A 25956-nucleotide genomic window follows, 5' to 3' on the forward strand; every position below is an offset into this window, starting at 1 on the left:
GCACTGAACCTTGATGGACATGAACAAATATGCTGTTTTAAATATGAACAGGTATACATTTTATTCCTAATTAGTAACACACATGTAGATTAAAAATCTTTTCCCACTTTTTTTCATTTTACATCTTTCAACAGCATTTTCATTTTGTTTTTCAATTAACTATATAATTTACATAGCTTTTCAATGCCAGATGCGCAATTTATAGACAGAAAGTACATCTCATGAGTCATAAACAGCTCTGATACTGCATTCAGCTTGGTCCAACCTAGGTGAGGTCCCATAAACATTTCTCCCTAGCAGCTATTCCAGGCTGCTACCATTAAGTATCTAATTTGTAACTCCTCCTATTGCTATGTGCTAGTAATGACAGAAGATGAGGCCAGTACAAGACTTTACGTTTTGCTTCAAAGAAAGAAAGTGCTAGTAATCTATACGCAGATAATTTGTAAGCAAGAGTAATTGCCTGTCTACAGTTGTGGCAGAGATCAAGTTACAAGGGACACAAGCCTGCATGAAAAAAGAATTAAAACATACTTTGTCAAATCATGATTGCTAAATTGTTTTAAAGTCATTAGGAAATACAATGAATTTATTTTTTTTAATCAAAGACGTTTTCATATTAAAATAGGTATAAAAGGAAAACAAAAAAAGATGCAGCATGAGCTATGAAATATTTCAAAATAGTACTGGTGGAAATGTAAACTTTAAGACCTCAGAAGTTAACACTTCAGGTTTTAGAGGATGTGTATAAAAACTGGAGAAACTATGAGGCCAGTCCAAAGCCTGATGAAGGAGGTGGCTGTGTGTTTCTCCGAGGAGGAATGGGGGCTGCTGGTCCCAGGGCAGAGAGCCCTCTACAGGGAGGTGATGCAGGAGAATTACGAGACCATGTGCCGGCTGGCAGTTGAGGTGGTGATGCTCAAGAACAACGAGGAGAATCTTCAATGGGAAGAACCAGACCAAGTGGCCTCCTGTGGGACGTTACTGGGAAGGTCTGAAGGTCATGTTTCTCAGAGAGTCGGGAGCACAGAGAGACCTGTGAGAGTCAGCATAGCCCAGAAAAGCATCAGGGAAACCATGCAGGGGAAGAACAGGATAACTCCATCCATAGAAGCAGAGGCATGAAAAACACTAAAGAGAGCGTACAACAGAAAACCTGTGGGAAAAGCTTCAGTCTTAACAGTCATGGTACCATCCACACAGGAGAGAAGCCCTATATCTGCCCTGACTGTGGGAGAAACTTCCAGATGCTCCCAGGTCTTATTGATCATCAGAGAACCCACACAAGAGAGACACCCTTCAACTGCTCTGATTGTGGGAAAAGCTTCTCATGGTCCTCAAGTCTTAAAAGTCATTGCAGAATACACACAGGAGACACACCTTATAACTGCAGAGCCTTTGGACTTTGAGGACCTCTTATGCCCGGAGCAGAGGCAGCTAAAGCTGGAAGTGCTGACAGCACCGGAGCCGCCAAATGAAGGCGGCTAGGCTCCAAAAGAGTCCACTTCTGTGGTGCCAGCTGTGATGGTGCCAGGGACATCGTGGCAATCTTTTCAACCGGCACAGCCCGTGAGGTTGGCCCCAGAGGCCAGGAACATGGAAGAGAAGGGCCCACCTTTGCAGATGGGGTGCTGACCGAGGCAGAGTCTTGAGCCTGCTGGCCCGGTCCCTCCTGGCCCTCACCATGAGGCTGAAGGAACGGGTGCAGGACTGGGTTTGGTGGCCCTCACCCAGACATCTGATGCAAGAATCATGGCCATCAGAGGCCAACACGGCTTCTCCGCACATTGCTTAAAGTCTGGGGACCATAGCATGGCGACAATGCAGCAATTAATTCTAACACTAACTTTTTACTGTTATTATTAGAACGTTGGCCAGGAAAAATAACTTGAATAAGAGTAGAACAAATGCTGAACTGTCTAAAGTTTTGTCTTTCAGAGACAGAGACAGACTGCAAAGCTCCTTCTGCAGCACAGGACAGTAGAGAAGGAACTGAGGGACCCACACCACATAGCATGAGGAGGCGCTACTGTACATGTGCAGGGTGGAAAACCGTGGCTATAGAAGAAGCTCCGAGCGCTGACGTGAGAACACACCGACACCCAGAGTGGTGCACTCATGGGGACACTACTCAAAGAAGAAGAAGAAAAAAAAAAAAATTATATATATATATATATATATATATATATATATATATATATATATATATATATATATATAGGTTGAACCTTTATAATCCAGTACCATTGGAACCTGACCTGCATCAAACCAGAGAATTTGCTGAACCACACAAAGTCAGTATTGTAGTGAGCAGGTCTCTATTTTTATCTCAGCAAGGAGAATAAATGGAACTATGCTTGTAGCACCACCAAAACAAGGCTTACCAGCACTCTTTACAACGTTATTACACAATTTTACTGCACTGACACAAAGAAAGAAGGAGATAAAGCATAAAAACAAAATATGAAAAAAAGAGATAATACAGGTAAACCTATAATTTACTCACCTGAAACGATGCCTGAATTCCACTTACAAAGGTATGTGATGGTAACTGTTAACTCCAATTACACTGGAGTTATATCTGGGGGTCTTTAATGTAGGTATATCCAGGGTAGATGAAGAGGAGGCAACAGGATTTTTGACTGCTGAGTGCTGCAATTTCATCTGCACTATATGCCTACTCTACTGATTTGCAACTAACTGTGCAAATTCGTCAATGCACTCAGCACCAGCTTCCGCATCTGCATATCCTTCTTCACAGCAAACCTGATGCAGTCTCATGCCACACCTGTTTTTAAATTTCTGAAGCCATCCTTCTAAGCAGTTGCACTCTAGCTCCAGATTAAATTCTTTGTGGAATACTTTTGCTTGTGCCATCATCTCCTCACCTGAAATGTTTATACCTTTGCTCCTTCAAAGCTTGAACCGATGCATAAGCACAGCATCTAAATAGCTGCTTTTCCCTCCTTCAATATCTTAAATAAACACTCATACTTTTTTACTGTCACTTTTGGCAAAATCTTATGAACTTGGTTATTTTGCGTCCTCAAACGATGCATTGCAGATAACCCTACATCATAAAACTCACAAAGCACATTCTGATGTGCCCTTGTCCAATTTTGCTAGCAATTCCATCTTTTCTTGTATCAATACTGACACATGCTTATGCTTCGCAGGGTTACCAACCCTTCCACTGCTTGCTTGTCTCTTAAAAGACACACTTAGGGAGAAATTAGAGCTAAATAACAGTACAGAATACAGAGCTAGGACAGGCAGGACTTTGCCAGACAATGAGAAACTTGGCCTCACCACAATAACCCAGCTAACTAAAATCATGTCAGACCACAGATGCTGCCAAACTAAAGAAGTTCAACCTGTACCAGCTTTCAAATTTAAACAAAAAAAAAACAACCTTAAATATCAGATTGATGGCATGATGCAATGTTTGCCCTAGAGCGATGTTTAAAAAAATCCTTACTTTACAGTATTATAAGCATATTTGTCCATTCCTGCAGGGTGCGAGAAGACATTGTAATGGTCGAGAGTGCAGTCCGACCCCTCTGTGAATCCTCAGGAGAATCTAAACAGACCAGTCTGTGCAAGGTGAAAAGCTGCAAAATAACTAACCCTGCCATGGGAACTACCGCAGAATGAGGCGCGCTTGCCAAGACTTCAAGGCTACACTGGCAGTAGGCCGCAATAAATAGTGATAGGAATGCATAGGCAATTTTAGGCAATCTTATGTTAATGAGTTGAGCTTTATCAGCTAGTGTTAGGAGGCCTGTTACAGAGCCTCTCCCCGAGCGAAGCTCCAACGCATCGGGTTTTCCCCCACTGGTGACTGCGGCATCTCCGGGGCTCCCGTCGCGGGTGTCACACGCTTTCAATAAACCAAATATAGCACTCGCCTTCTGGGTGCAGCCTCGTTTCTGGGCAACCCGAGCCTGGTTGGTTACAATTGGCGCAGCAAGCAGGGTTCTCCAGGTACGATGCCTTTTTGGTTGAAAGCAGGGGAGGCAGGGAAGCCAGCACTATCCCTGCAGCGCATACCAGGATGGCCCTCGACGGAGCAATGGGGGCCAGTATCGTGGATGGTGGCCTATTGGGCAGCCCCGGCAGACTGGCCAGAGTTGCAGGAGGCGGCAGGCGTGACGCCGGTACAGGTAGAAGGGGCGTTGCGTCAGCTGCAGCTGAGCCGCCAGCCAGGGACGGAAAAAAGGGCAGTGGGAGAGGTAGCACGGCTTTTCCTAACTGCCCTCTGGGCCCTGGATGATGAGCTTCTCTGCTTGCAGAAGGCGCTGGCAGGGAAGGAGAAGGAATGTCGCGATTTGGCGGATGCACGGACGATAGCGCAGGAGGTGGTTACCTCACAGTCCGAAAAGACGCAACAGTTAACCCATCGTTGTGAGGTGTTGGTGGTGAGAGTGGCAAATCGGCAGTGCGTGAAACTAGGGAAAGAACCGGTGTCGACAGCCCAAGTGCGTGCGGTCCTTGTGCTAGCCACTTGGGACCCTGAGACCTGGGATGGGAACATTTGGAGCTCTTCCTCGTCCGAGGAGGAGGTGGTAGTGAACGGGGAGGCTGTGCAAACCGACCCGAGACAGGCACGCCCCATTCGGGAGCTGAGGGCAGAAGGAGGTTGCTGCAATGAGGTCTGGCGGACGTTTAAGGCAAGTGAGTTGCAGGAGATGGTGAAGAGTTTTAAGCAGGAGCCAGGGGAAGGCCTGTTGGCCTGGCTAGTGCGTGTGTGGGACAACGTGGGCAACACTGTGTTGCTGCTGCTTGCGGAACTCCACCAGATGGGCGTGTTGTCCCAGGATTCACGGGTCAGACAGGCGCTGCAGACTATGCAAGGTCTTACTGATGCACAGGGAAACGCCATGGAAGCGCCGTCCCTGTACCGCTGGTTGACTGTGGCAGTGGACCAGGTCTACCCCTCCCCGTGGGAACTGGAAGCACTGGTGAGGCCCTGGCATACGATCCCAGAAGGGGTGAGTGCGCTGCGGCAGCTACGCGTGGCTTGGGCTGTGGCTTTCATCGACATGGAACCGGACGATATAGGGGTCCATAAATCCATCAAGGCCACTCTGTTACGCCTTGCCCCCCTCGAGCTGAAGGCCTCCCTTATGGCCGTGGTCATGGCAGCGGGCGGGAATGTAGGCGACTTGGTTGGAACGTTGATGTAGTTAGAGGCTATCATAGGCGCGAAAGTGGTCCGCGCCACAAAAGGAAAAGGTGGTCAGGTGGGAGCCCCTGGACAGGAGAAAGGGCACACTCGGGTGACCCCCAGAACCATGTGGACGGACTTGCTGAAGGCAGGAGTCCGCCATGAAGAGAACAATGGTTTGCCAGCACCAGACTTGTACAAGCGTTGGTTACAACTGCCGCCTACGCAGAGGAGTGAGGATCTGGGTGCCTCCAAGAGGGCGGGCGAGACTGAGGCACCACAGAAAGGTACAGGAGCTGGTGGGAGGACCGAGCCCAGCGCCCCAGTCGACTGGACCCTTCCCCCTAGGAAGTGATGGGGAGACGGGTCCCCTGCAGTATGGGCTGTGGCGGTGCAACAGGTAGCAGGGGACTGGCGCACATTCGTCCTGTTAACCATCAAGTGGCCCTGGGGAGGGGAGCACCATGTGTTAGCTCTGTTAGACACTGGAGCTGAGGTGACCATTCTGCATTCTACACAGACTGTGGGTCATGCAGTGGTTGTGCAGGGCCTCGGAGGAGCGGAGACCACCGCTTATTCGGTGGAGGTCACCCTCAAGCTGGGGAAAGCCCCTCCCTTTTGGGCAACTGTGCTGGTTGCACCCTTTGGGTGAATACATCATTGGAATGGATGTCTTGCATGGCCAGTGTGTGGACACATAGTATGGGCTGTTTGCCTTTGGGCACCCCCGCTACATTCGGGCAATCAGAACTGTGGAGCCCCTACTGCAGGGACATCCCAACTGGGACCCTGTGTGCCTGCCGGTCCCCCAGACCCTGGTGTCAGTCAAGCAGTACCGCATTCCTGGTGGAGAGCACGAGATTAGTGACACTATTGCTGCATTGCTACAGGTGGAGATTATTTGCCCCACGCTGAGCGCCTTCAACAGCCCCATCTGGCCAGTGAAGAAGCCGGATGGATCGTGGCGCATGACAGTGGACTATCAGGAACTAAATAAGGTGAGCCCAGAGCTTACGGCCATAGTTCCAGACATGGTTACCATCCTGGAGCGCATCACTGTGGCGGCCTTGCCGTGGCATGCAGTCATAGACCTGTCCAATGTGTTTTTTTCTATTGACATTCATCCCGAGAGTCAAGAGCAGTTTGCCTTCACGTGGCTAACAAAGCAGTACACGTTTACCGTGTTACCACAGGGCTTTAAGCACTCCCCGACGATCTGCCATCAGCTAGTGCAGGCCGGTCTGGAGCGTCTGGACCCCCCTGACCAGACGGCCTGCTACCACTACATCGACAACGTTATGATCTCATGACCAGATGAACTGACTGTTCAAGCTGCCCTAGACACCGTCGTAACAGGTTTGCAGGAACGGGGGTGAGCTATTAACCCCAAGAAAGTGCAGGGGCCAGCCACTAGTGTGGTCTACTTGGGTGTACTGTGGATGGGTACAAACAAATGCATTCCGCCAAAAGTGCGGCATATCATCCAGGCGTTACCCACACCCTCGTCTAAACAGCAGTTGCAAACCTTTCTGGGCCTTTTCAGCTTCTGGTGTGCTTTTATCCCGCACCTTGTTTTTCTTATGCATCCTTTACAGGAGCTTGTGCACAAAGCCACCCAGTGGAACTGGACAGAGAAGCACCAACGAGCTTTCGACCTCTGGAAAGAGGCAGTGGTGGCACACGCCCGCCTCACTGCACCGCCGCAGGGCCAACCATTTGAACTGAAGGTAACAACCATCGGTGACGTGGCGTCCTGGGGTCTGTGGCAGCGGGTAGAAACCCAGCGAAAAGAACCTATCAGCTTCTGGTCACGAACCCTTCGTGGAGCCAAAGGTGGGTACACCCCCCTGGAAAAGCAGATCCTAGCAGTGGTGTGGGCTTTGCAGAACACTAAGTGGGTCATGGGCGTCGCCCCTGTTACTGTACGGACCCCACTCCCCTTATTGGGGTGGGTCATGGGTACCTCTGGACTGCTGTAGCAACGGCCTCAGAGTGGGGCCCATGTAGCAGTAACAGCTCCAACGTATGGGTAACGTTGGCACAGACTGCCATCAATGCGTCTGCCTTTTGTCTGCCCCACAGTATGGCCGTGGGACAGCTCATGAACACATGCTTTATAGGTGTCAGTGCTACTCCTGCTCTCTTGCAAAACTATACCCTTTTGTGTAACTTTGCTTTCACTGCTCTCATATGCTGTTGTCAAGCCTGTTCCACAGGTACACACTGTGTTGCCAGCAGAGCATCAACCACCTCACTTGATTCCTACTAGCCTCGGAATTCACAAAGGGGTCGCGGGGAGGAGTGCAGGGTGCGAGAAGACATTATAATGGTCGAGAGTGCAGTCCGACCCCTCTGTGAATCCTCAGGAGAATCTAAACAGACCAGTCTGTGCAAGGTGAAAAGCTGCAAAATAACTAACCCTGCCATGGGAACTACTGCAGAATGAGGCGCGCTTGCCAAGACTTCAGGGCTACACTGGCAGTAGGCCACAAGAGATAGTGATAGGAATGCATAGGCAATTTTAGGCAATCTTATGTTAAATGAGTTGAGCTTTATCAGCTAGTGTTAGGAGGCCTGTTACAGAGCCTCTCCCCGAGCGAAGCTCCAACGCGTCGGGTTTTTCCCCACTGGTGACTGCGGCATCTCCGGGGCTCCTATCACGGGGGTCACGCGCTTTCAATAAACCAAATATAGCACTCGCCTTCTGGGTGCAGCCTCATTTCTGGGGAACCCAAGCCTGATTGGCTACAATTCCACTATGCTTTTTAAAAACCTCAGAGTTCATTTACACTGTAGAACCAACAAGCACAGTTCAGTTTCCCTAAAATACAACTCACTACTTCATTTTATTTAAATTATCATTTAAGTATAATTTAATTTAGTTGCTAAATGCTTATTCCTCTTAGTAGCACCATTTCTTAAAAAAAAAATCACTAGAAATTTCTAAAGTTTGAATAGGTTTCCTCGGCATGTAACTTTTCAGTCTTTTGTGTACTTCCAAAATTACTTCTCCTATAATTTATGGTATTGAACTATTGCCACATAACGCATAAGAATACATTAAAATTTCAAAAAAAATTGTGGAGGTGAGCCACGATAACATTTAAAAAAAACAAAAACAAACACCCAGACACGTAAAAGAACATAAGACAACAGGAATGGCCATTACTGGGTCAGACCAAAGGTCCATCTAGCCTAGCATCCCATCTGCCAACTGTTGCCAGTGCCAGGTGCCCCAGAGGGTGTGGACCAAAGGCAATGATCAAGCAACTTGTCTCCTGCCATCCATTTCCAGCCTCTGACAAACAGAGGCCAGGGACACCATTCCTACCCCCGGCTAATAGCCTTTTATGGACCTAACCTCCATGAATTTATCTAGCTCTTCTTTGAATTCTCACACAGTCCTAACCTTCACAGCCTCCTCTGGCAAGGAGTTCCACAGGTTAACTATGCACTGAGTGAAGAAGAACTTTCTTTTGTTAGTTTTAAACCTGCTACCCATTAATTTCATTTGGTATCCTCTAGTTCCTGTGTTATGGGAATAAGTAAGTAATTTCTCTTTTTTCACACTCTTCACACCACTCATGATTTTAAATATCTCTATCCTATCCCCGCCTCAGTCTCCTCTTTTCTAGACCTAAATGTCCCAGTCCCTTTAGCTTCTCCTCATATGAGACCCGTTACAAACTCCTAATCATTTTAGTTGCCCTCTTCTGAACCTTTTCTAATGCCAAAATATCTTTTTTGACGTGAGGAGACCACATCTGTACACAGTATTCAAGATGTGAGTGTACCATAGTTTTATAAAGGGGCAGTAAAATATTCTCTTATTTTCTATCCCTTTTTTAATAATTCCTAACATCCTATTTGCTTTTTTGACTGGTGCTGCACACTGTGTGGATGTTTTCAGAGAACTATTCACGATAACCCAAAGATCTCTTTCCTTATTAGCTATAGCTAAATTAGCCCCCAGCATATTAAATGTGTACTTGGGGTTATTTTTTCCCCATGTGCATTACTTTACACTTATCCACATTAAATTTAATTTGCCATTTTGTTACGCAATCACTCAGTTTGGTGAGATCTTTTTGAAGTTCTTCACAGTCTGCTTTTGTCTTGACTATTTTAAACAGTTTAGTATCATCCACAAACTTTACCACCTCACTACCTACCCCTTTCTCTAGTCAATTTATGAATAAGTTGAATAGGGCTTGTCCTAGGACTGATGCTTGGGGAACACCACTTGTTAACCTGCTCCACTCAGACAGTCTACCATTTATTCCTACCTGCGTTTCCTGTCTTTTAACCAATTCTCAGTCCATGAAAGGATCTTCCCTCTTACCCCATAACAACCTAATATACACAAGAGCCTTTGGTGAGGGACTTCATCAAAGGCTTTCTGGAAATCTAAGAATGCTGTATCTACTGGATCCCCCTTGTCATCATGTTTGTTAACCCCTTCAAAGAATCTAATAGATTAGTAAGACATGATTTCCCTTTACAGAACCCATGTTGACTTTTGCCCACCTAATTATGTTCTTCTACGCATCTTACAATTTTATACTTCACTATTGTTTTGACTAATTTGCCCAGTACTAACGTTAGACTCGTAGGTCTGTAATTGCCAGGGTTGCCTCTAGAGCCTTTTTTAAATATTGATGTTACATTGACTGTCTTCCAGTCCTTGGGTACAGAAGGTGATTTAAAGGATAGGTTACAAATCACCGTTAATAATTCTACAATTTCATATTGAGTTCTTTCAGAACTCTTGGGTGAATGCCATCTGGTCTCAGTGACTTGTTACTGTTAAGTTTTTTATTTGTTCCAAAACCTCCTCTAATGACACTTCAATGCGGGACAGTTCCTCAGATTCACCACCCATAAAGAACGGTGCAGGTTTGGGAATCTCCCTAACACCCTCAGCTGTGAAGACTGAAGCAAAGAAATCATTTAGTCTCTCCCCAATGGCTTTATCATCCTTGATTGCTCCTTTTGTATCTCGATCATCTAGGGGCCCCACTGATTGTTTAGGAGGCTTCCTGCTTCTAATGTACTTAAAAAACATTTTGCTATTACTTTTTGAGTTTTTCACTAGCTGTTCCTCAAAATCTCTCTTTTTTTCTTATTACATTTTTACACTTAATTTGGCAGCGTTTATGTTCCTTCTTATTTACCACACTAGGACTGGACTTCCACTTTTTAAAAGATACCTTTTTATCTTTAAGGCAAGTCACCATACGGTTCTCCCGCTCATCACAAAGCCAACTGTCTAGGTTTCTAATGATTGAATCACCCACTGCTAACATTTGCCTCTTCTAACAACTGGTGTTCCCTCCCCCAGAGAAGTATCCTCAGTGCAAAAGGATACCATAACATCCTTTGAAAGGAGGGTCCCGACTGTGGGATGATTTCCCTCTGCTTCCATTGACTGTTCTCTTCCCCTGAGCCTTTCATCTTCCTTAACAGCACTGAGGCTGTCTGACTGGAGGTGGTGCAGGACTACGGTGTCCTGGAAAGCCTCCAACAAATCTCTCTGCCTCCCTAAACTCCTCCACTTCAGCCAGCCTGGGTTCCAAAGCCCGAACTTGGTTTATGAGGGTCAGGAGCTCCTTACACCAGGTGTGCACATATGCCACCTGCCCACAGGGCACGTAATCATACATGTTACACTTGATGCAATAAACAGGATAGCCCCCACTCTGCTGCTGGGCTTCTGCCTGCATTTTCTCCTAAGAACAAATTTGATTATATACGGGACTTTTATTTGAATGTTTGGGGTATAGTTATACAAAGTTTTACATCCAAAGGTAGTCAGAAGTAACCAGCACCCTCTAAATGCCCCCCTTCTAAACTCCCCTCTCAAAACTCCCTCCTGTTAGCAAACGCCCTGGTCGCAAGCTACCTGGTCACTTACCAGCAGGGTTTATAAAGCTCTGGCCTTCCTGATAGTCCCCCACTCTGGCTACGGCTCAACCAATGAGCAAAGAGTTTTTGATTTCAAGTCCTAATTAAGGCTCACAGCTTCAAACTGCCAGCCTGAGCACATACCCTTTCAAACAAACAAACACAGCTCAGCACTCAAAACGCCAAACAAAACAAACTCAAGCCCTGAACCCGCAAGCACACACTCGCACATTCCAAACAGCCACTTACCCCAAGATGTTGTAAATTGCTCCCCCCTTCACCAGAAGAACTCCTCTCAAAACTACCCCATTCACAAAACTAACAATATATTATATATATAGTTTTAGCTATATTAAAAGCTTTTGCATTAACCTATTTGATATCAAATTATTTATGATGCAGAAATCGTTTCTGAATGGCCAGTTCTGAGTACTTACAAGTACAAGAAACTGGCAGTATTATTTATATGTCAAGAACCAGAGAAGTCTGAATAAAGGACAAAAATATCCTGGGAACACATACACATATAAACATAGTAAATGCATAAATATAGACAACACTAAACCAACATATCCACAAAAGGAAAAGAAAAAGGCACTAACTTAAAAGTTGATGCATGTTGAAAGGTCACAGTGGACAACATCCACAAAGAGAGCTTAGTAGAGCAAAAAAAGATGCAGATGTTTTTGTCTGACTTGTATCTGAATCTTCCAAGATGTTTGTCCACTTTTTTCCTTCTTCCTCCTTTCAGAAAGGTGTTCTGATCCTGCACTGTTTATAAAGTTATGTATTCACCCTGCTGATAAAGAGATGTGTGCACAGTCACAAAAGAGGATTTAATTGCCCAAAACTGTATGTGCAGGAGATGCATCAGTTACTTAAAAGTGGATGAGTTACTGGTAATCTGTCTTGTTTCAAACTAAGTCCTCCTCCTGTTGGAATCTTCTACACAAAAACAACACACAAATTTTTCGGATTAGACATACCAAGATGAACAGACAGGAATTTTCCAATACTTTACATTGGAATGTTTCTCATATTACTTAAAGAGATTCCAAACTAAAAGCAAACAGGAGTTTTAATAAAACCTGATTGGCTCCCCATTATGCCAAAACAGGTGGTCTAACATTTGACCTTAAGATGGGGAGGTCTTCTCCAACAGAATAACCAATCCATTCAAAGTACTCAGCAGAGAACTTGACTCTGGTGTCTGATAAACGGTGATATGTGGTACTCTACTAACCACACACCACATGATTGGATGCAAGGTTACAGAATTATGGAAGCCTCTGCTCTCCAGAGGTCTTTGGCACAGGATGTGACTACAGATATTCTGCTTTGCTCTTTCACCTTGCCTCACATAGCATGTGTGTTTACAATTCTGATTCTTGTTTCAGATATTCCTGATGCCACCAAGATTGAGGTAGGAATAAAAACAAATCTGTTGCTTCTAAAAGGCCTCTGAAAAGACTTGCATAACAGCTCCATTGTGCGAGAAGCTTTTAGTTGTGATGTCCAAACAGGAATTAATTAGAAAAGAGAAGCACTGCTCCAAATAGAACGGGCACTTAGAGCAAAAAAATCACCTTTCCAAGTCATTCAGGTGAAAAGGTCACCAAGAAAGAAAAGAAAATGGATACCAAAAACTTCAGAGCTACATCTACACTACAGCGCTCTTCTGAAAGAAGCACTCCGGAAGATATCCCCCAGAAGAATGTCTTTAGAAAGAGCAGGTCTACACACAAAAAGCTGATCGAGCCTTCAATCCACTCTTTCGACAGAGCGTCCACACAGCTACAGCTGGTCTTTTGAAAGAACGGAACAGGCAACGCCGCAGATGGGGTCACGTGGCTGCTAAGCCCTTCTGGGGGCCACAGCTAGCCAATCCTTTAAAGGACCCCTACCAAAAAACCCCACCCTGCAGACGCTGAGGCCTGCCAAGCTCCCCCAAGCAATGCAGAGCTGGTGCAGTGACCAGATGGACAGCACAACACCCTATGGATCCCCATCAGCTACTCGCACTACTAGAGCTTGCCTTCCTGGACGCCGGAGTCAGCTTGCTGGCCATGGTGGTCGCAGCCACCCTCCACCTGCCCCAGTGAGTGAGCCTTCCCCACTGAGGATGTGGAGTTCCCCTACTGGGGATCCTGCCAGCGCCTTCCCGGGGTGCCCTGGTGCCTCTGGAGCCACCCCAGCAGTGCCTACTGGTGGCAGCAGCTAGTGATGGGGGAGTAGGATGACACCAGAAGGCTCCAGATCCTTTGTACGAGCAAGCAGACCTTCCTGGAGCTCTGCAACTGGCTCACCCCCACCCTTAGACACCAGGACATCTGCAGGTGGCCCACGCTTCCCCTCGAGAAGCGGGCCACCGTCACCATTGGCATCTGGAAGCTGACAGCTACTGCTCCGTGGGGCACTAGTCTGGCGTGGGGAAGGTGACTGTCGGGGCTGTCCTCATGGATGTAAGGCATGCTCAGGTCACATACCTGCTACAGGGAAGGAGGAGGGGACTCCCAGGCAAGAGATACCCTTGGCAGCAGGGTCCAGGCATACCACATCACACCCTCACAGAATGCATGCCCTCCATACCATGCAGGCCATCCGGGCCATCAACACCACGCTGCTCCATAGGGTCGTCCCATGTGGGGGATCTGGATGCAGCCATCATGACATTCACCACACTTTGTTTCCTGAACTGCTTCAGCACCCTGGACGGGACATACATCCCCATTCACACCCCAGAACACAGCACCAGCTGCTTTATTAACAGAAAAGACTACCACTCGGTAGTGCTCCAGGCCTTGGTAGACACAAAAGGCTGATTCATGGACATCTGCATGGGCTGGCCAGGCCAGACACACAATGCTCATGTGTTCCAGAAGCCTCAGCTGGCACATGAAGGCAGGGACATGCATTTTCCAATGGGAGTTCCCGGTTGGGGATGCCACCATGACCCACTGCGTGGTGGTGGATATAACGCACCCCCTGCAGCCCTGGCTAATACAGCCCTATACTGACCACCTGGACCCCATCCAAGAGCTTTTCAATGTCAGGCTTAACCAGACCCACAATGTTATCAAGTGTGCATTCAGGCACCTGAAGGGCTGTTTCAGGTGACTCCTGATGCGCCTGGAAGTTGGGCTGCAGAATGACAGGTTGTGGGAACCTGATACACCTTCCACAACATTGTGGAGGGAAAGGGGATGGCATTCATCCAGGGGTGGGCAGCCAAGTCCAGCCCTGGCAACAAACAGCCAACAGCTGCCAACAGCCGCCAGCTGCCCCAAGTCACCAGACCCAGACAGGACAGAGTCCACATCAGGGAGGACCTTCATGACAGCTTTGCTCACAGACCCCAGTGACCACTACCCCACACTGCCCCCCCCAACACAGCCCCCCCATATGCACACACATCCACCCCTTACTGTCCCCCTACCATGAGCATGGGACACAGGGTTGGTGGAAAAATAAAATGTTTAACAAAAACTGTTAACTATGCGGTTAATTCAAAGAGTGAACAGAAGTACATACTGTGGTGAACAGGAGCAAACTATATACATCGGGAGACTGGGGAAAGAGGAGCAGCTCAACCTGGGATGGGGAGAACCTCAACCTAGGGAGAAAAGGAGGAGCAGCTCAACCTGGAGGGGCAGGGCATTAGTCCAGGGCAGGGGTGGAGGGCCGTGAGCTCCATCAATCCCTGGATCCCCTCCCACTCCAGGTTCAGGGTCCCCAGTGGGGCTGGGATGGGGAGGGAAGTAAGGGGAGGTAGGGCTGTGGGAGGGCTTTGGTGGGGGTCAGGTGTCCCTGAGGACCAAGATTATCTCCCAGAGGCTGCCCACAAGGTCCTCCCAGGCTACGTCTGCCTCTTCCAGCTGGAAGCAATGCTCAGACACCTTTGCCTAGTGACAGATGGTGGCAGCGTATCCTGACCGCCTCTGTGCTCTCCTGGTATGGGACCAAAGTGGTGCTGGGCCTTCCCCTCTGCCTCTAGTGGGCTGTCTGGGATGACAAATGGAATGGGACTCTCCTGGTCCTCTGATGGCACAGTTGTACAGATGGAAGAGACGAGACAGACAGCATGGCGTGTCATGCCCTCAGTACTACCCCATGGGCAGCACCCCCACAGCCGCCTGTCCGACAGCATGGTGGCCATAGGGTATTGCAGGCACTGAGGGAGTCCCTGCCTATGTGGGGCAGGCCCTGGGCACAGTCTAGCCCCTTACGCTCTCCCCATGCATGCAGCTCACAGCACTACCCATGGGGGGCAGGTGTTGAGTATTGCCAGTGGCCATTACAGTGGACTGGGAGCCACGGCCACTTGGGATGTGGCTGGCCTGGGCCTGCTGGGTATACGGGTGTCCTGGTCGCAGCTGTGGCATCCCCATCCCAAGAGCTGGGGTGTGCACCCCAACCGGGTACTTTCCGGAGGGTCCCTCGCAGATGTCCAGCAATGCCCAGCTGGACGAACACGAGGGGTGGTCGATCACCAGGTCCCCCTCCTCGATGGGACAATTCATGTGCGGCTCCAAGTATGTGGTGTAGCCTCAGGGTCCCAGCTCCTCCTTGGCCTCAGGGTGTGGCTCATCCAGCACTGAACATCCAACTTGTCAATGAAGGGTGGCAGTGAGCTGTCCCGGGAGGCTCCAGAAGTCCCATTACTAGGGGCAGTTTACAGGACCTACCCCTGACTGGAGAGCTGAATCCCAGACCTAGGCATAGCCCTGCCAGAGCTCCTTCAGTTTGTTCTGGACTTGCTCCCGAGTGTGGGGAGGGTGTCTCTGGGTGCCCAGGCCAGTCATAAGGCAGGTGAAGGTGGCCGCATTACACTGCTTGTTGCCCATGTCCCTCAGGACCTCCTTCTCATGACACAGCCCAAGGAGGTCACAAAGCTCCAGCTTCATCCAGGCAGGAGCCCTTTTCTTCTGTGCCTGGCTGGGCTCCTGTGGGGGACTGGCAGCTGGCCATAGCACTCTTTAAAAGTTGAGGGGGGTAGCTGCGAGGGCAGGTGGCTTGTGCCTTTGCTGCCAGCACACTCTCAGCTTCCTGCCACGAGGTTTCTGGGTCTGTGCGGCTTTAAAGGAGGCCGGACGCAGGAAACATAAATCTGTGCTGCCACTGGCCAGGGTGTCTCCACACCCCGGCTGGCCGGTGCCATAGAGAACCCCTTTTCAAGAGAGCAGCCAGCCCATGGAGCACCTACACGTCTTTTCTTTCCAAAAGGGTGCTTTCTTATGGAGGAGCACTTTCAAAAGTAGGGTCATGTTCTTTCGATTTCCTTTCAAAGAGTCTGTTTTGTGTGTAGACGCTCTGTGGGCTTCTTTGAAAGAGGGCCAGATTTTCCGAATATACTTGTAGCACAGAAGTGGCTTAGCTGTGGCTGTGAAAATCTGCCTTGTTCACTTGACACATAAATGGATCGAGAATTACCTTTTTACAAAAAACAATTTAGCTCTTGTCCCTGATTTATAAACATTAATACTACAAGTCAATGCCACTCTGCTAGCCTGAGAGTAAACAAATATCTTTAGTTATCATTTAGTTACCAAGATGGGAAGATCATATTTCAGAAACTCACATGAATGTCATGTGCTCTGGTAACAAACTCATCCTGTCCAGTTTTTCCTATCATGTGCCTAACTATTTTCCTTGTATAAAATGGAGAGTGCTTACTTATGAAAAACAGAGCAACCAAAATATCAGAAGAGGAAGCTAATTATCAAATTAGAGAGAGAAAGTCCCTAGGTACATCCCAAAATATCTTTTAACAACATTGGGAGTTTTTCATTTTTCAAAGCTCTGTTAGAGCAGAATTGCTAATGTTGTGCTTTATAATTCACATCTATAATATTTAGGTTACTTTTCCAGGATATAGCTTAAAAACTGTATTAGTATATGGAATTGATTTTTTTCTAACACTATACTTACATAAGATAAACATAAAATAAAGTACTTACACTACTCTCAGCGTATCGAACAATAAATAATAGATTCCCCTGACGGGACTTTGATGACCTGGCAAAGCCCGAGTGCTTTCAGCCAAAATCATATGAAACCATAAATCACTCTTTATTTTACAGAATATTTCAAAATAGATTCTTGCTTTCTACCTTGAAAGTCATTTCATGTGTTATTTATAACCAGGGAAGACCAGAATAGAAAGAAAATTGCATAGAACTAGAAAATTTACTGTGACTGCTTTTATAAAGAATAACTTTTTAAAAAAAGTTAGCATTACTGGCAGGCAAAATATGTGAATACAACCGCCTTTTAGAGAATAACATGCTTTATTTTACAACTTAATCAGAAGCTAAGTAGGCTTTATACAATATCAGACAAGTTTACATAAAGTTAATATTATGGCATCATCCAACCTAAAAAGGCAATTCAGTTTAGAGTGGACACTACATGTTTCACCTGCATTGTTACAATAAAAAGGCACTACGTTAGAGACAGCATCACTCTTAACTCAAATGGATTTCAACCATGACTCCACTATTACTGAATTGGTTTGTGTATGATGTTCTCTTTTTAAAGAGAAGTGCATGAGCCTGAGTAATTGTTGTGTCATTTTACAGGTACATATTTTCAAGTAATTAAGTTTATGACTTTTTCTGTAAAAACGTGAATATATCTGAAGTTCACAATGTACTCCCCCACACCCCAAGCCGATTAAGATGCTGGTTATACTTATTTCAAAGATTGCACATATATGAATGTGTATAAATTTCATCAAGCAAGTAATCCTATGGCCTTTGATGGTGAGTAAAGTGTTTGCAAGGTTAGGCCTTCTGAAATGGGATATTACTATTTTTCAGAATTCCTTCTGGACTTCTACTCACTAATTTAAAACACAATTTTGTGAAAAGCAAAGTCTGAGCAAATTGGCAGTAATGACTTATTAATGACATGCATGTCATTTTAAACAAAATCAGATTTTTCAATTAATCCATAGTTTGACCAAAAATACGTAACACATTCAAAGTGTAATTATACATAAGAGGCTTTAACAGGATGTAAACCTTAAACGTTATGACTAAAAATGTCACAGAAGTCACAAAAATATATTGCTACAGCAGGACAATCTTACCTTCATGGCTGCATCTATCCTAATCACTCTTTCAAAAGAGGAATGTGAAAGAGGGAAATTGAAAATCCAAATGAACTGCTGATATACAAATCTCATACTTCATTTGCATAATCTCTTCCAATCACATTTTCAGAAGAGATTTAAAAAAAACAGTGTAGACGGGGTTCTTTCGAAAAAAACCCGTTTTCAAAAGAACGCTTCTTCCTATTTTGTTTCAGGAAGAAGCGTTCTTTCAAAAATGGGGCTTTTTTTCCTGAAACAACCCCATCAACACTGGTTCCCCCCCCCCAAAATAAAACTCTTCCAAAAACGCGATTGGAAGAGATTATGCAAATTAAGTGTAAGATTTGTAAATTAGCAGTTTATTTGCATTTTCAATTTCCCTCATTTGCATTTCTCTTTTTTAAAAGATGAATATAGTGTAGACGCAGCCCATATGTTAATTTCAAACCTGGGAAATTCAAGATGGCTACATATACACGAGAAAGTTTTGCAGACAAAACTCAAGGATCATTTACGCACAAAATGCATTTTATCAACAAACGAGCTGTACAGACACTCGCAGGGGCGGGGCCCTTTGGCTGACAAAATAGATCAAAAGATCAATCCAATATTATGTGTGGCTACAATCTGTCGACAGACGTTTTGTCAGAACATCGTTTCTGACAGTAACTTCTGCAGACAGATGCTTCTAGTGTAGACATAGCTGACGTGTTTGGCAGTTTGTTCCCTACTATACCTATGGTCCTGAGGAAAGGGAGACTATATTTACCTTCACTTTGATAATGAAAGTTCTGTTGTTGATTTAGACCCTCAGTACTGACAGTAAGTAGCACATACATTCTTACACAACACAACTAATTATGGAATTTTAATTAAAAAAATTAAATTTTCTTTCCATTTCATCAACATAAAACCCCTTTTGTATTTAACTGGCTATCTGAAAAAACAGTTCCTTCAGTAAATGCAACATTTCTCTTTACTACACCAGTATCACTATATTAATTCTGAAGCTATCAGGGGGAGGAAAAGAAGAGCAGTATTAGATGGAGAACTGACAACCACAATTTAGTATAAGATTCCATTTTCATTAAGATCACCATGGGGAAACAATTAAATGAGCCTGAAATAAGAACTAATTCAAATCTAATGTCACCAATTAACTGAATCACTAAAATTAACAGATGTACAAGTTATATAGTCCAAAACAAAAAAAAAAAAAAAAGACTATGCAAGGGTAGAAGGTCTCAATTACTAATATGCATGAAAAAGTCAGCATAAATATTAATATTTTATAAAAATCATGCTTTGTACAATTAATTACCAATCGTTACATTAAAAAGTTAACACAAAATAAAAACCAGAAAGCAGAGAAACCCAGAACTAAGGCAATATCCTACAACTGACTTCTCACAACACCCTGTTCTGCACAGCCAGACATGGTAGAGAGAAGATAAACCAAAGTTCAACTACTGGGTAACGCTGTACAGTGAGGAGTTATTTACTAAGTGTGTTTAAAAATGTAGATTGATACAAATAATTTTTCTTCACTTACAGCATATTATTAGCACATATAAAAACACCAGTGCATGGCAAATATAGAAGTTTCCATATTTAAACAATTTTATTGATAACATTTTGAAATTAATTTATGGAGCTCAAAGGAAAGATGGGCAAATGGGTGGAAAAGGTAACTTAACAGAATAACATTTTCATGGTATTGTTTCAGAGTTCTGATTTACTGCTCAGCATTCATTTTATAAGTATTAAAATACTTTAATATACAGAAGATTTCTCAATCTATTGTAGTTACTGTGTTGTTGATTCTCTCACATCATGCAGACACACAAGAACATGAAAATTTTGGTTTGATGTTTAGTCATACCGCTATTGTAAAGACACAGATTCATATGATGTAAAGTTTAAAATAATAAAAAAAAGATGTTATTTATCTAGACTGAGTTCCTACATTACATTGGCAATGGAGTTTCACCCTGTAAATTTGTCTCTCAAGTCCAGAATCTTGCAACTGAACTAGAACTGTGGTTTTCAACATGAAGCCTACAGACTTCTCAGAGTACACAGACAGGCCATGTCTACACTAGCCCAAATCTTCAAAATGGCCATTTTGAAGATTTGAGCTAGTGTAGATGCAGCTACTATGTTTAAGATCTCCAAACAGATCTGCACCTTCATGTAAAATTTTTGAGGTATCTGCAAATAAAAAATTTTGTAACCATAGAAGCAGAGCAGTTTTAGAAAGAGAGCTATTTTTGATTTAAAGATTAAGTGAAGGAGAATCCACCCTATTTGTCAGTTTTTCCAAATTCTTTTCTACCCTGTTAAAAAAAGAAAGAAAAAAAAACTTATTTCCGATATGAATTGCCTTGCTAATTAAAACACAATATACATGAAACATCTATTTTGAAGTACAAGGAAAACGTAACTAAAAAGTCACTACCTTTTCAATGAAAGTTACAGAGACCATAGGTAAATAAGCAATGTGATACATCTATCCACACTTAACTGTTGATGTTGATATTAATAAATGATGACACTTGGATCTCCCAAAATTCAGAGTTTACTTGACATGCATGAGGAAGAGATACGGATTTAAACAATTGTTTTTAAAGGATCCTCCCCCCCCCCCCCCCCCCGAAATTACATTATACAGCTAAAACTTATTTGGACCTTCGTTGTTTCATATTTAGATTATTTTAGCCCCTCTACACTCACATCAGGACTTTCAAGTCATTCAAAATACAACTGCTGGTTTCTTCCATGTCTTTTGTCCTGATGACAAATCTGCGTCTTTGAATCCTTCCACTGATTCTAGGTTTTCCACCACAACAAATAGTATATCTCTTCAAGGCCCTTCACAACTCAATCTTCCTACTAACTCTTACTTCTTACAGGGTTTTCCCAGGCATGAAAAGTTGCCTGTCTTCAGCACACATTTGGTCTGCCTCTCACTAAATGCCACTGTACATGCTTCAGTCCAGTCATGCATGCACGCTTTCTCCTTCTAAGTCATCTTCAAAACCCCACTTCTGCAAGGAAATAGCTAACTCAAAAGTATGGTGAGGGAAAGTTAGGGATAAATTATAGCTCTGAAGTATATATAAAGAAAAAAAGTTTTACAAAGACTTAATCTAAATAATTTATTTCAGTTCCCTTAGCTTCCCGTATCTCGAACTGCTTGCTAAACTATTCAAAAGAGGGACAGAACTTGTGTGTGTCCGTAAGGTGCCTAGTATGCTGCGGCCCTAATCTTACTTAGAGTCTTTGGGCACTAGAAATATATAGGCAAATATGACTACATGGACTTGCTTTGAAATTCCATTTCAATACACCAGCTAAACTTCTGTATTTATTTTAAGTTTTGTAAAAATCCCTATGGTTTCAGCTTTTATAAATTGAAACTAGTAAGATCAGATAAAAGCCCTCAGTTTAGAAAGATGAACAGAGTGTAATTCCTCTTTAATAGCAGATCTATTATGTCACTAACTATAGGCATAAACTTCCATGTATCAAGGATCAAGAACTCCAAAGGGCATATAGCCTTTGTCTTAGATCATATCAATTACTAATCCACAAAGATTAACCTTCAAAATGTCAAGGTATTACAAAGAAAAATTTACTCGGTCATATAGCAAAATTATAGATGTGTTTTCTTCAGGCAGTTTTCATATTCTATTAATTTCCAGCATTCAAAACTGCCCGTTTTACAATCAGAAGTGAAACAGATAGACACACCTTAACATTTCACTGCAGACATGATAAATTGTAAAACAAATTATTTGCCATATACAACAAGTCAGTCATAAGGGTTTATACTTGATTCCTGTGTACTAGGAGACTGTGTCAAAAGCAGACATTGCTTATTTTCTGTTAAACATGAGTATGTGGAGGCAAGCAGCCATAATTGATTTTAAATTACTAAAATTTGAGTTATCTGAAACAGAAGAAAATTACATGTGGAGAGAACTGCAAAATGGCGAACTGGAACTTGTGATTTACAGGCAGACTCTGGCCTCTCCCTGCAGTCATAACTCTGTTCTTCTGGGGTCTGAATAGGAAAAAACACCCTTCTCCTTCAATGTCAGGCTTAAGAAAGCACTTTTCAGAGCTATAAAATATTCTGGACTTCTTACATATTTCTGACATCTCTAAGACTGATGAGAGGAAAGAACTGCTTTGGGTTTTTTGGCTTTTAGTATTTTTGTTACCTAAAAAGAATTGACAGATTAAAACTTCTCAGTAACACACTTCTTCCGAAAAAGAATTATACAACAATGAATTTAACAACAAACTGGAAATTCTACAGCAAGATGAGATGAATGGGAAAACATGTGGAAAATGAATATATACAGGAATACAGGTTATGCAGGTAAATGTATGTACTCTGAACAAGACTGTGACCAATTTAATTTTATTTGTACACTCACAAAAGATTAAGGGTTGGCAGAGAGAGCCTCTAATCCAACTAACCTACTTAAAGCAAGGCCAACCCCAGGTAAACCATTCCAGCCAGGGGCTTTGTCAAGCCTGTCCTTAAAAACCTCTAATGATGGAGATTCTACTACTTCCCTAGACAACCCATTCTAGTGCTTCACCACCATTGTAGTGAAGTAGTTTTCCCTAATATCCAACCTAGACCCCCTCCACTGCAGCTTCAGACCATTGCTTCTTGTTCTGTCATATGCCACCACTGAAAAAAGCCTGACTCCATCCTCCCTCATATAAAAGCCAACTCGGCTGATTCTCTTTCCAGAACGGTGCAATAATTCCTCTTCAGTAACACACATATCTTTAGGTCATTATAAAATATATTTTATATTCAAATTCAGCACATTAACACATGGTTTAAATCGTGATGGGAACTTTCTGAGTCACTATAGGGGCTCGTCTGCATACTTGGCTCAGTCTAATTCTTGACCTTCCCCCCACCCCTCCACTCTCTGATTTGCTCACCTTGATTATCTTTTTCTGATTTGTCCTCCTTGCTTACTGTTTTTGGTTCTCTGTGTCTTACATATTGAGTCTGTTCTGTTCTGGCTATGGTCTGAAGAAGTGGGTCTGTCCCACGAAAGCTCACCTAATAAACTATTTTGCTAGTCTTTAAAGTGCTACTTGACTGCTTTTTGTTTTGATAGTGTATAGACTAGCACGGCTTCCTCTCTGTTACTATTCGAAGTACCAGCCGGCTCGCATCGAGCTGCTGCTCACCCGTCAATACTTTAAAGTGCCCCGGGCACTTCGAAGTCCAGCTGGTGAGCTGCAGCTAGACAAGAGCCGGGACTCTGAAGTTTAACCCTTCGAAGTTGATGCGGGAGGATTTCCTTAATGAAGTTCTGCATATGCATCACAGCACTTCATTACTAAACTCTCAACACCCTACTTACCATCCTCCCTTCAAAGTAGGGAGCTAGTGTAGAAAATCCCATTAAGTTTAGAATAAACACTATGTTTAACTTCATACCAGTATGTTAATGATTTCTTACCCAGGGGAATCAATCTTTCTTTTGGGAAATAACTGAGTAGAAATGCAAAACTTTACTGAAATTTATTTAAATTATTATTTCCTGATGGGTTGTTTAAACCACTGCTTAAAAACTTCTCTAATTTAAAGCAATTCTTCTCAGTTAAAAAAAAAAAAAAAAAAAAAAGATTGCTTACTTTAAAAGAAAGAGAAAAAATTATGGAGATTGACCCCAATTTTCAATCAAACCCCTCTGAAAAGACCAATGAAGCTCCATCCAGATACTTACATCAACCTAGTCAGACTTGGTTGCAGAATTGGGCTCAAAAACTGAATCTCAAGTAAAGTGCTGATTGGCAATAATTTTAGTATTGTACAAAATACAGGAATAATCACAATAATTCAAGGTTTTCTACAATAAGACCTGCCACTGCTAGGCCAATGTCAACTTGGAGCTTCTACGAAACAGAAAATATTTGAACATACAGGTTCTCAGTTCAGGTATTTGGACAGAAAATCCCCTTCAAAGTGAACACAAAAGCAGAAATGTTTAACCTTTTTCCTGCTATATATTTTGCTGTGTTTCAAACAGATATTTGAAACTACCATAAATTGCCTCAAATTAAAACATCAGCTCTCATTCAGGAGTTACACTTAGAAAGATCTTCCACATCTAGTATACACACTAGACAGATCCTACCAACTTAATGTTTAATTTTTAAAAGCTTTAAATGGTTAAGATATTTTAACTCAATCAGGAGAAAGGCCACTTCTTGTAGATCATAGATACATATGAGTCTAAAAAGGGTACAGATACCAAGGAAATACCTGCCCCTCACACCAATATTTCAACTGCCCACAGCAGGCCCAGCAGCCCTGCCAGGCCCCTCGCCAAGACAGCAGGGAGGGAGGGAGCTTCATGCTCCCTAGAGGGGCAAGGCCTCAAGCAGAAGGAGCAGGAGTGGAGCAGCTAACCCTCAGTGCTCCACTCCTCCCCAAATCTTAAGCCATACTGGGAGCACACTTCAGTGACGATTTAAAGGGCCAGGAGTTCCAGCTGGAGTGGAAGTAGCGACCAGAGTCCTGGGCCTGTTTGAACTACTAGGTTCCCAGGCTACTGTCTCCTTTGGCCCCCCAGCAGCAGGCCTTGCTCCCTTCTTCCTAGGCACAGTTCACTCCTCTTGATTCCCAGGCACTGGCCTCAACCCACACTGCAGACCAATGTTCCACCCCCTTATCCATCTCCTTGTTAGTCCAAGCAAGCCCCATCCTTACCTCAGCAACATCCACAGTCCCATCCCCTTGATCTCAGTGCCCGAGCAGCAGCACCCGGCCCCCTTGGCCCCAGCACTTGGGGGTCTACTTCTCCCCGAGCGACTTCCTCCCTGCCTCCAACATGAGCCCAGCTCTGTGCTCGAGTCCCACCCCACAAAGACCCCGGTCACACCTGGCATCCAGCCCTCCGGGACCTCAGCTCCTCCCATCGGGCCCGCAGAGCTACAGCCTCCGCCTCAATCAGTCCCGCCAGCCCCATACACAGCGCCAGCCCCGCCAGGCACCGCCTCGGCTCCACGGTCCCACCAACCCCCGGCCCCACAGCTCTGCCCCGCATCCCGGAACACCACAGAGCAAAGCCACAGCTCGAGGTTGTGGCTCTCCTACCGGTTCCGATCACCACCACGTCGAACTCTAAGGGCAGGTTGTCCGCCATCTTGGAAAAGCGTCGATCATGTGACCTGGGCTGGCGGAACTAAGTATGCAATTCTGGGCGGGCTGCTGGCGGAAGCGGCTGCCGTGCGGTGCATTGTGGGTGGTGGAGCTCGCGCGGGGCTGGGCGCTTGCGGAAAGCGGACAGGCTCCCACCCTCACCAGAGCGCGGTCCGGCGATGTGCTGCAGCCGTCCACCTAGAGCCCTGCGGAGAGGAGGGGGGCTGTCCCCGCAGCAAGGGGCGTGTCGCGTCCGGCATCCCTCCCTGCTCCCTTCCGCGGCTCGCCGCCGGCTGTGCCCCGCGCGGAGGGAGAAGCTGCTCAGCTGCAGCGCGAAGTGGCGCTGCCGGTCCCGCGACGGCGTGCAGCGATCCGCAGCGCGCTCCCTGGGGCGTTAAGGGAATAGGGGTGGGGTGGGCGCTCTGCGAGACTAGCCGCAGCCGGAGCTGGCAACCCTCGTGGGAAGGAAACGCAAACTACAGCGTGTTTGCAAATACGTTAACGTGGTCGTGGTCGTGTTCGGCAGCCGGGGGACTGGCAGGTTGCTGGACGGTCAAATATTGTGGATAATAGAGAGGTTGCCTGGCAGAGCAGAACGCTGAAGAA

General features: G+C 45.0%; 1 protein-coding gene across 2 annotated transcripts in view; it reads right to left on the minus strand.

The window, feature by feature from the left end:
- The window catches only part of CHM (CHM Rab escort protein), a 186418-nt gene extending 161058 nt beyond the window's left edge, over positions 1–25360 (minus strand). For both annotated transcript variants that reach the window (XM_075007568.1, XM_075007567.1), the window contains exon 1: positions 25306–25360. In XM_075007568.1, the coding sequence (XP_074863669.1) occupies positions 25306–25354 (49 nt within the window). In that variant the 5' untranslated portion in view covers positions 25355–25360. The remainder of the gene's footprint in view (positions 1–25305) is intronic.
- Positions 25361–25956: the final 596 nt, after the last annotated feature.

The sequence above is a fragment of the Carettochelys insculpta genome, chromosome 13 (assembly GCF_033958435.1).
Source record: "Carettochelys insculpta isolate YL-2023 chromosome 13, ASM3395843v1, whole genome shotgun sequence".
Classification (NCBI taxonomy): domain Eukaryota; kingdom Metazoa; phylum Chordata; order Testudines; family Carettochelyidae; genus Carettochelys; species Carettochelys insculpta.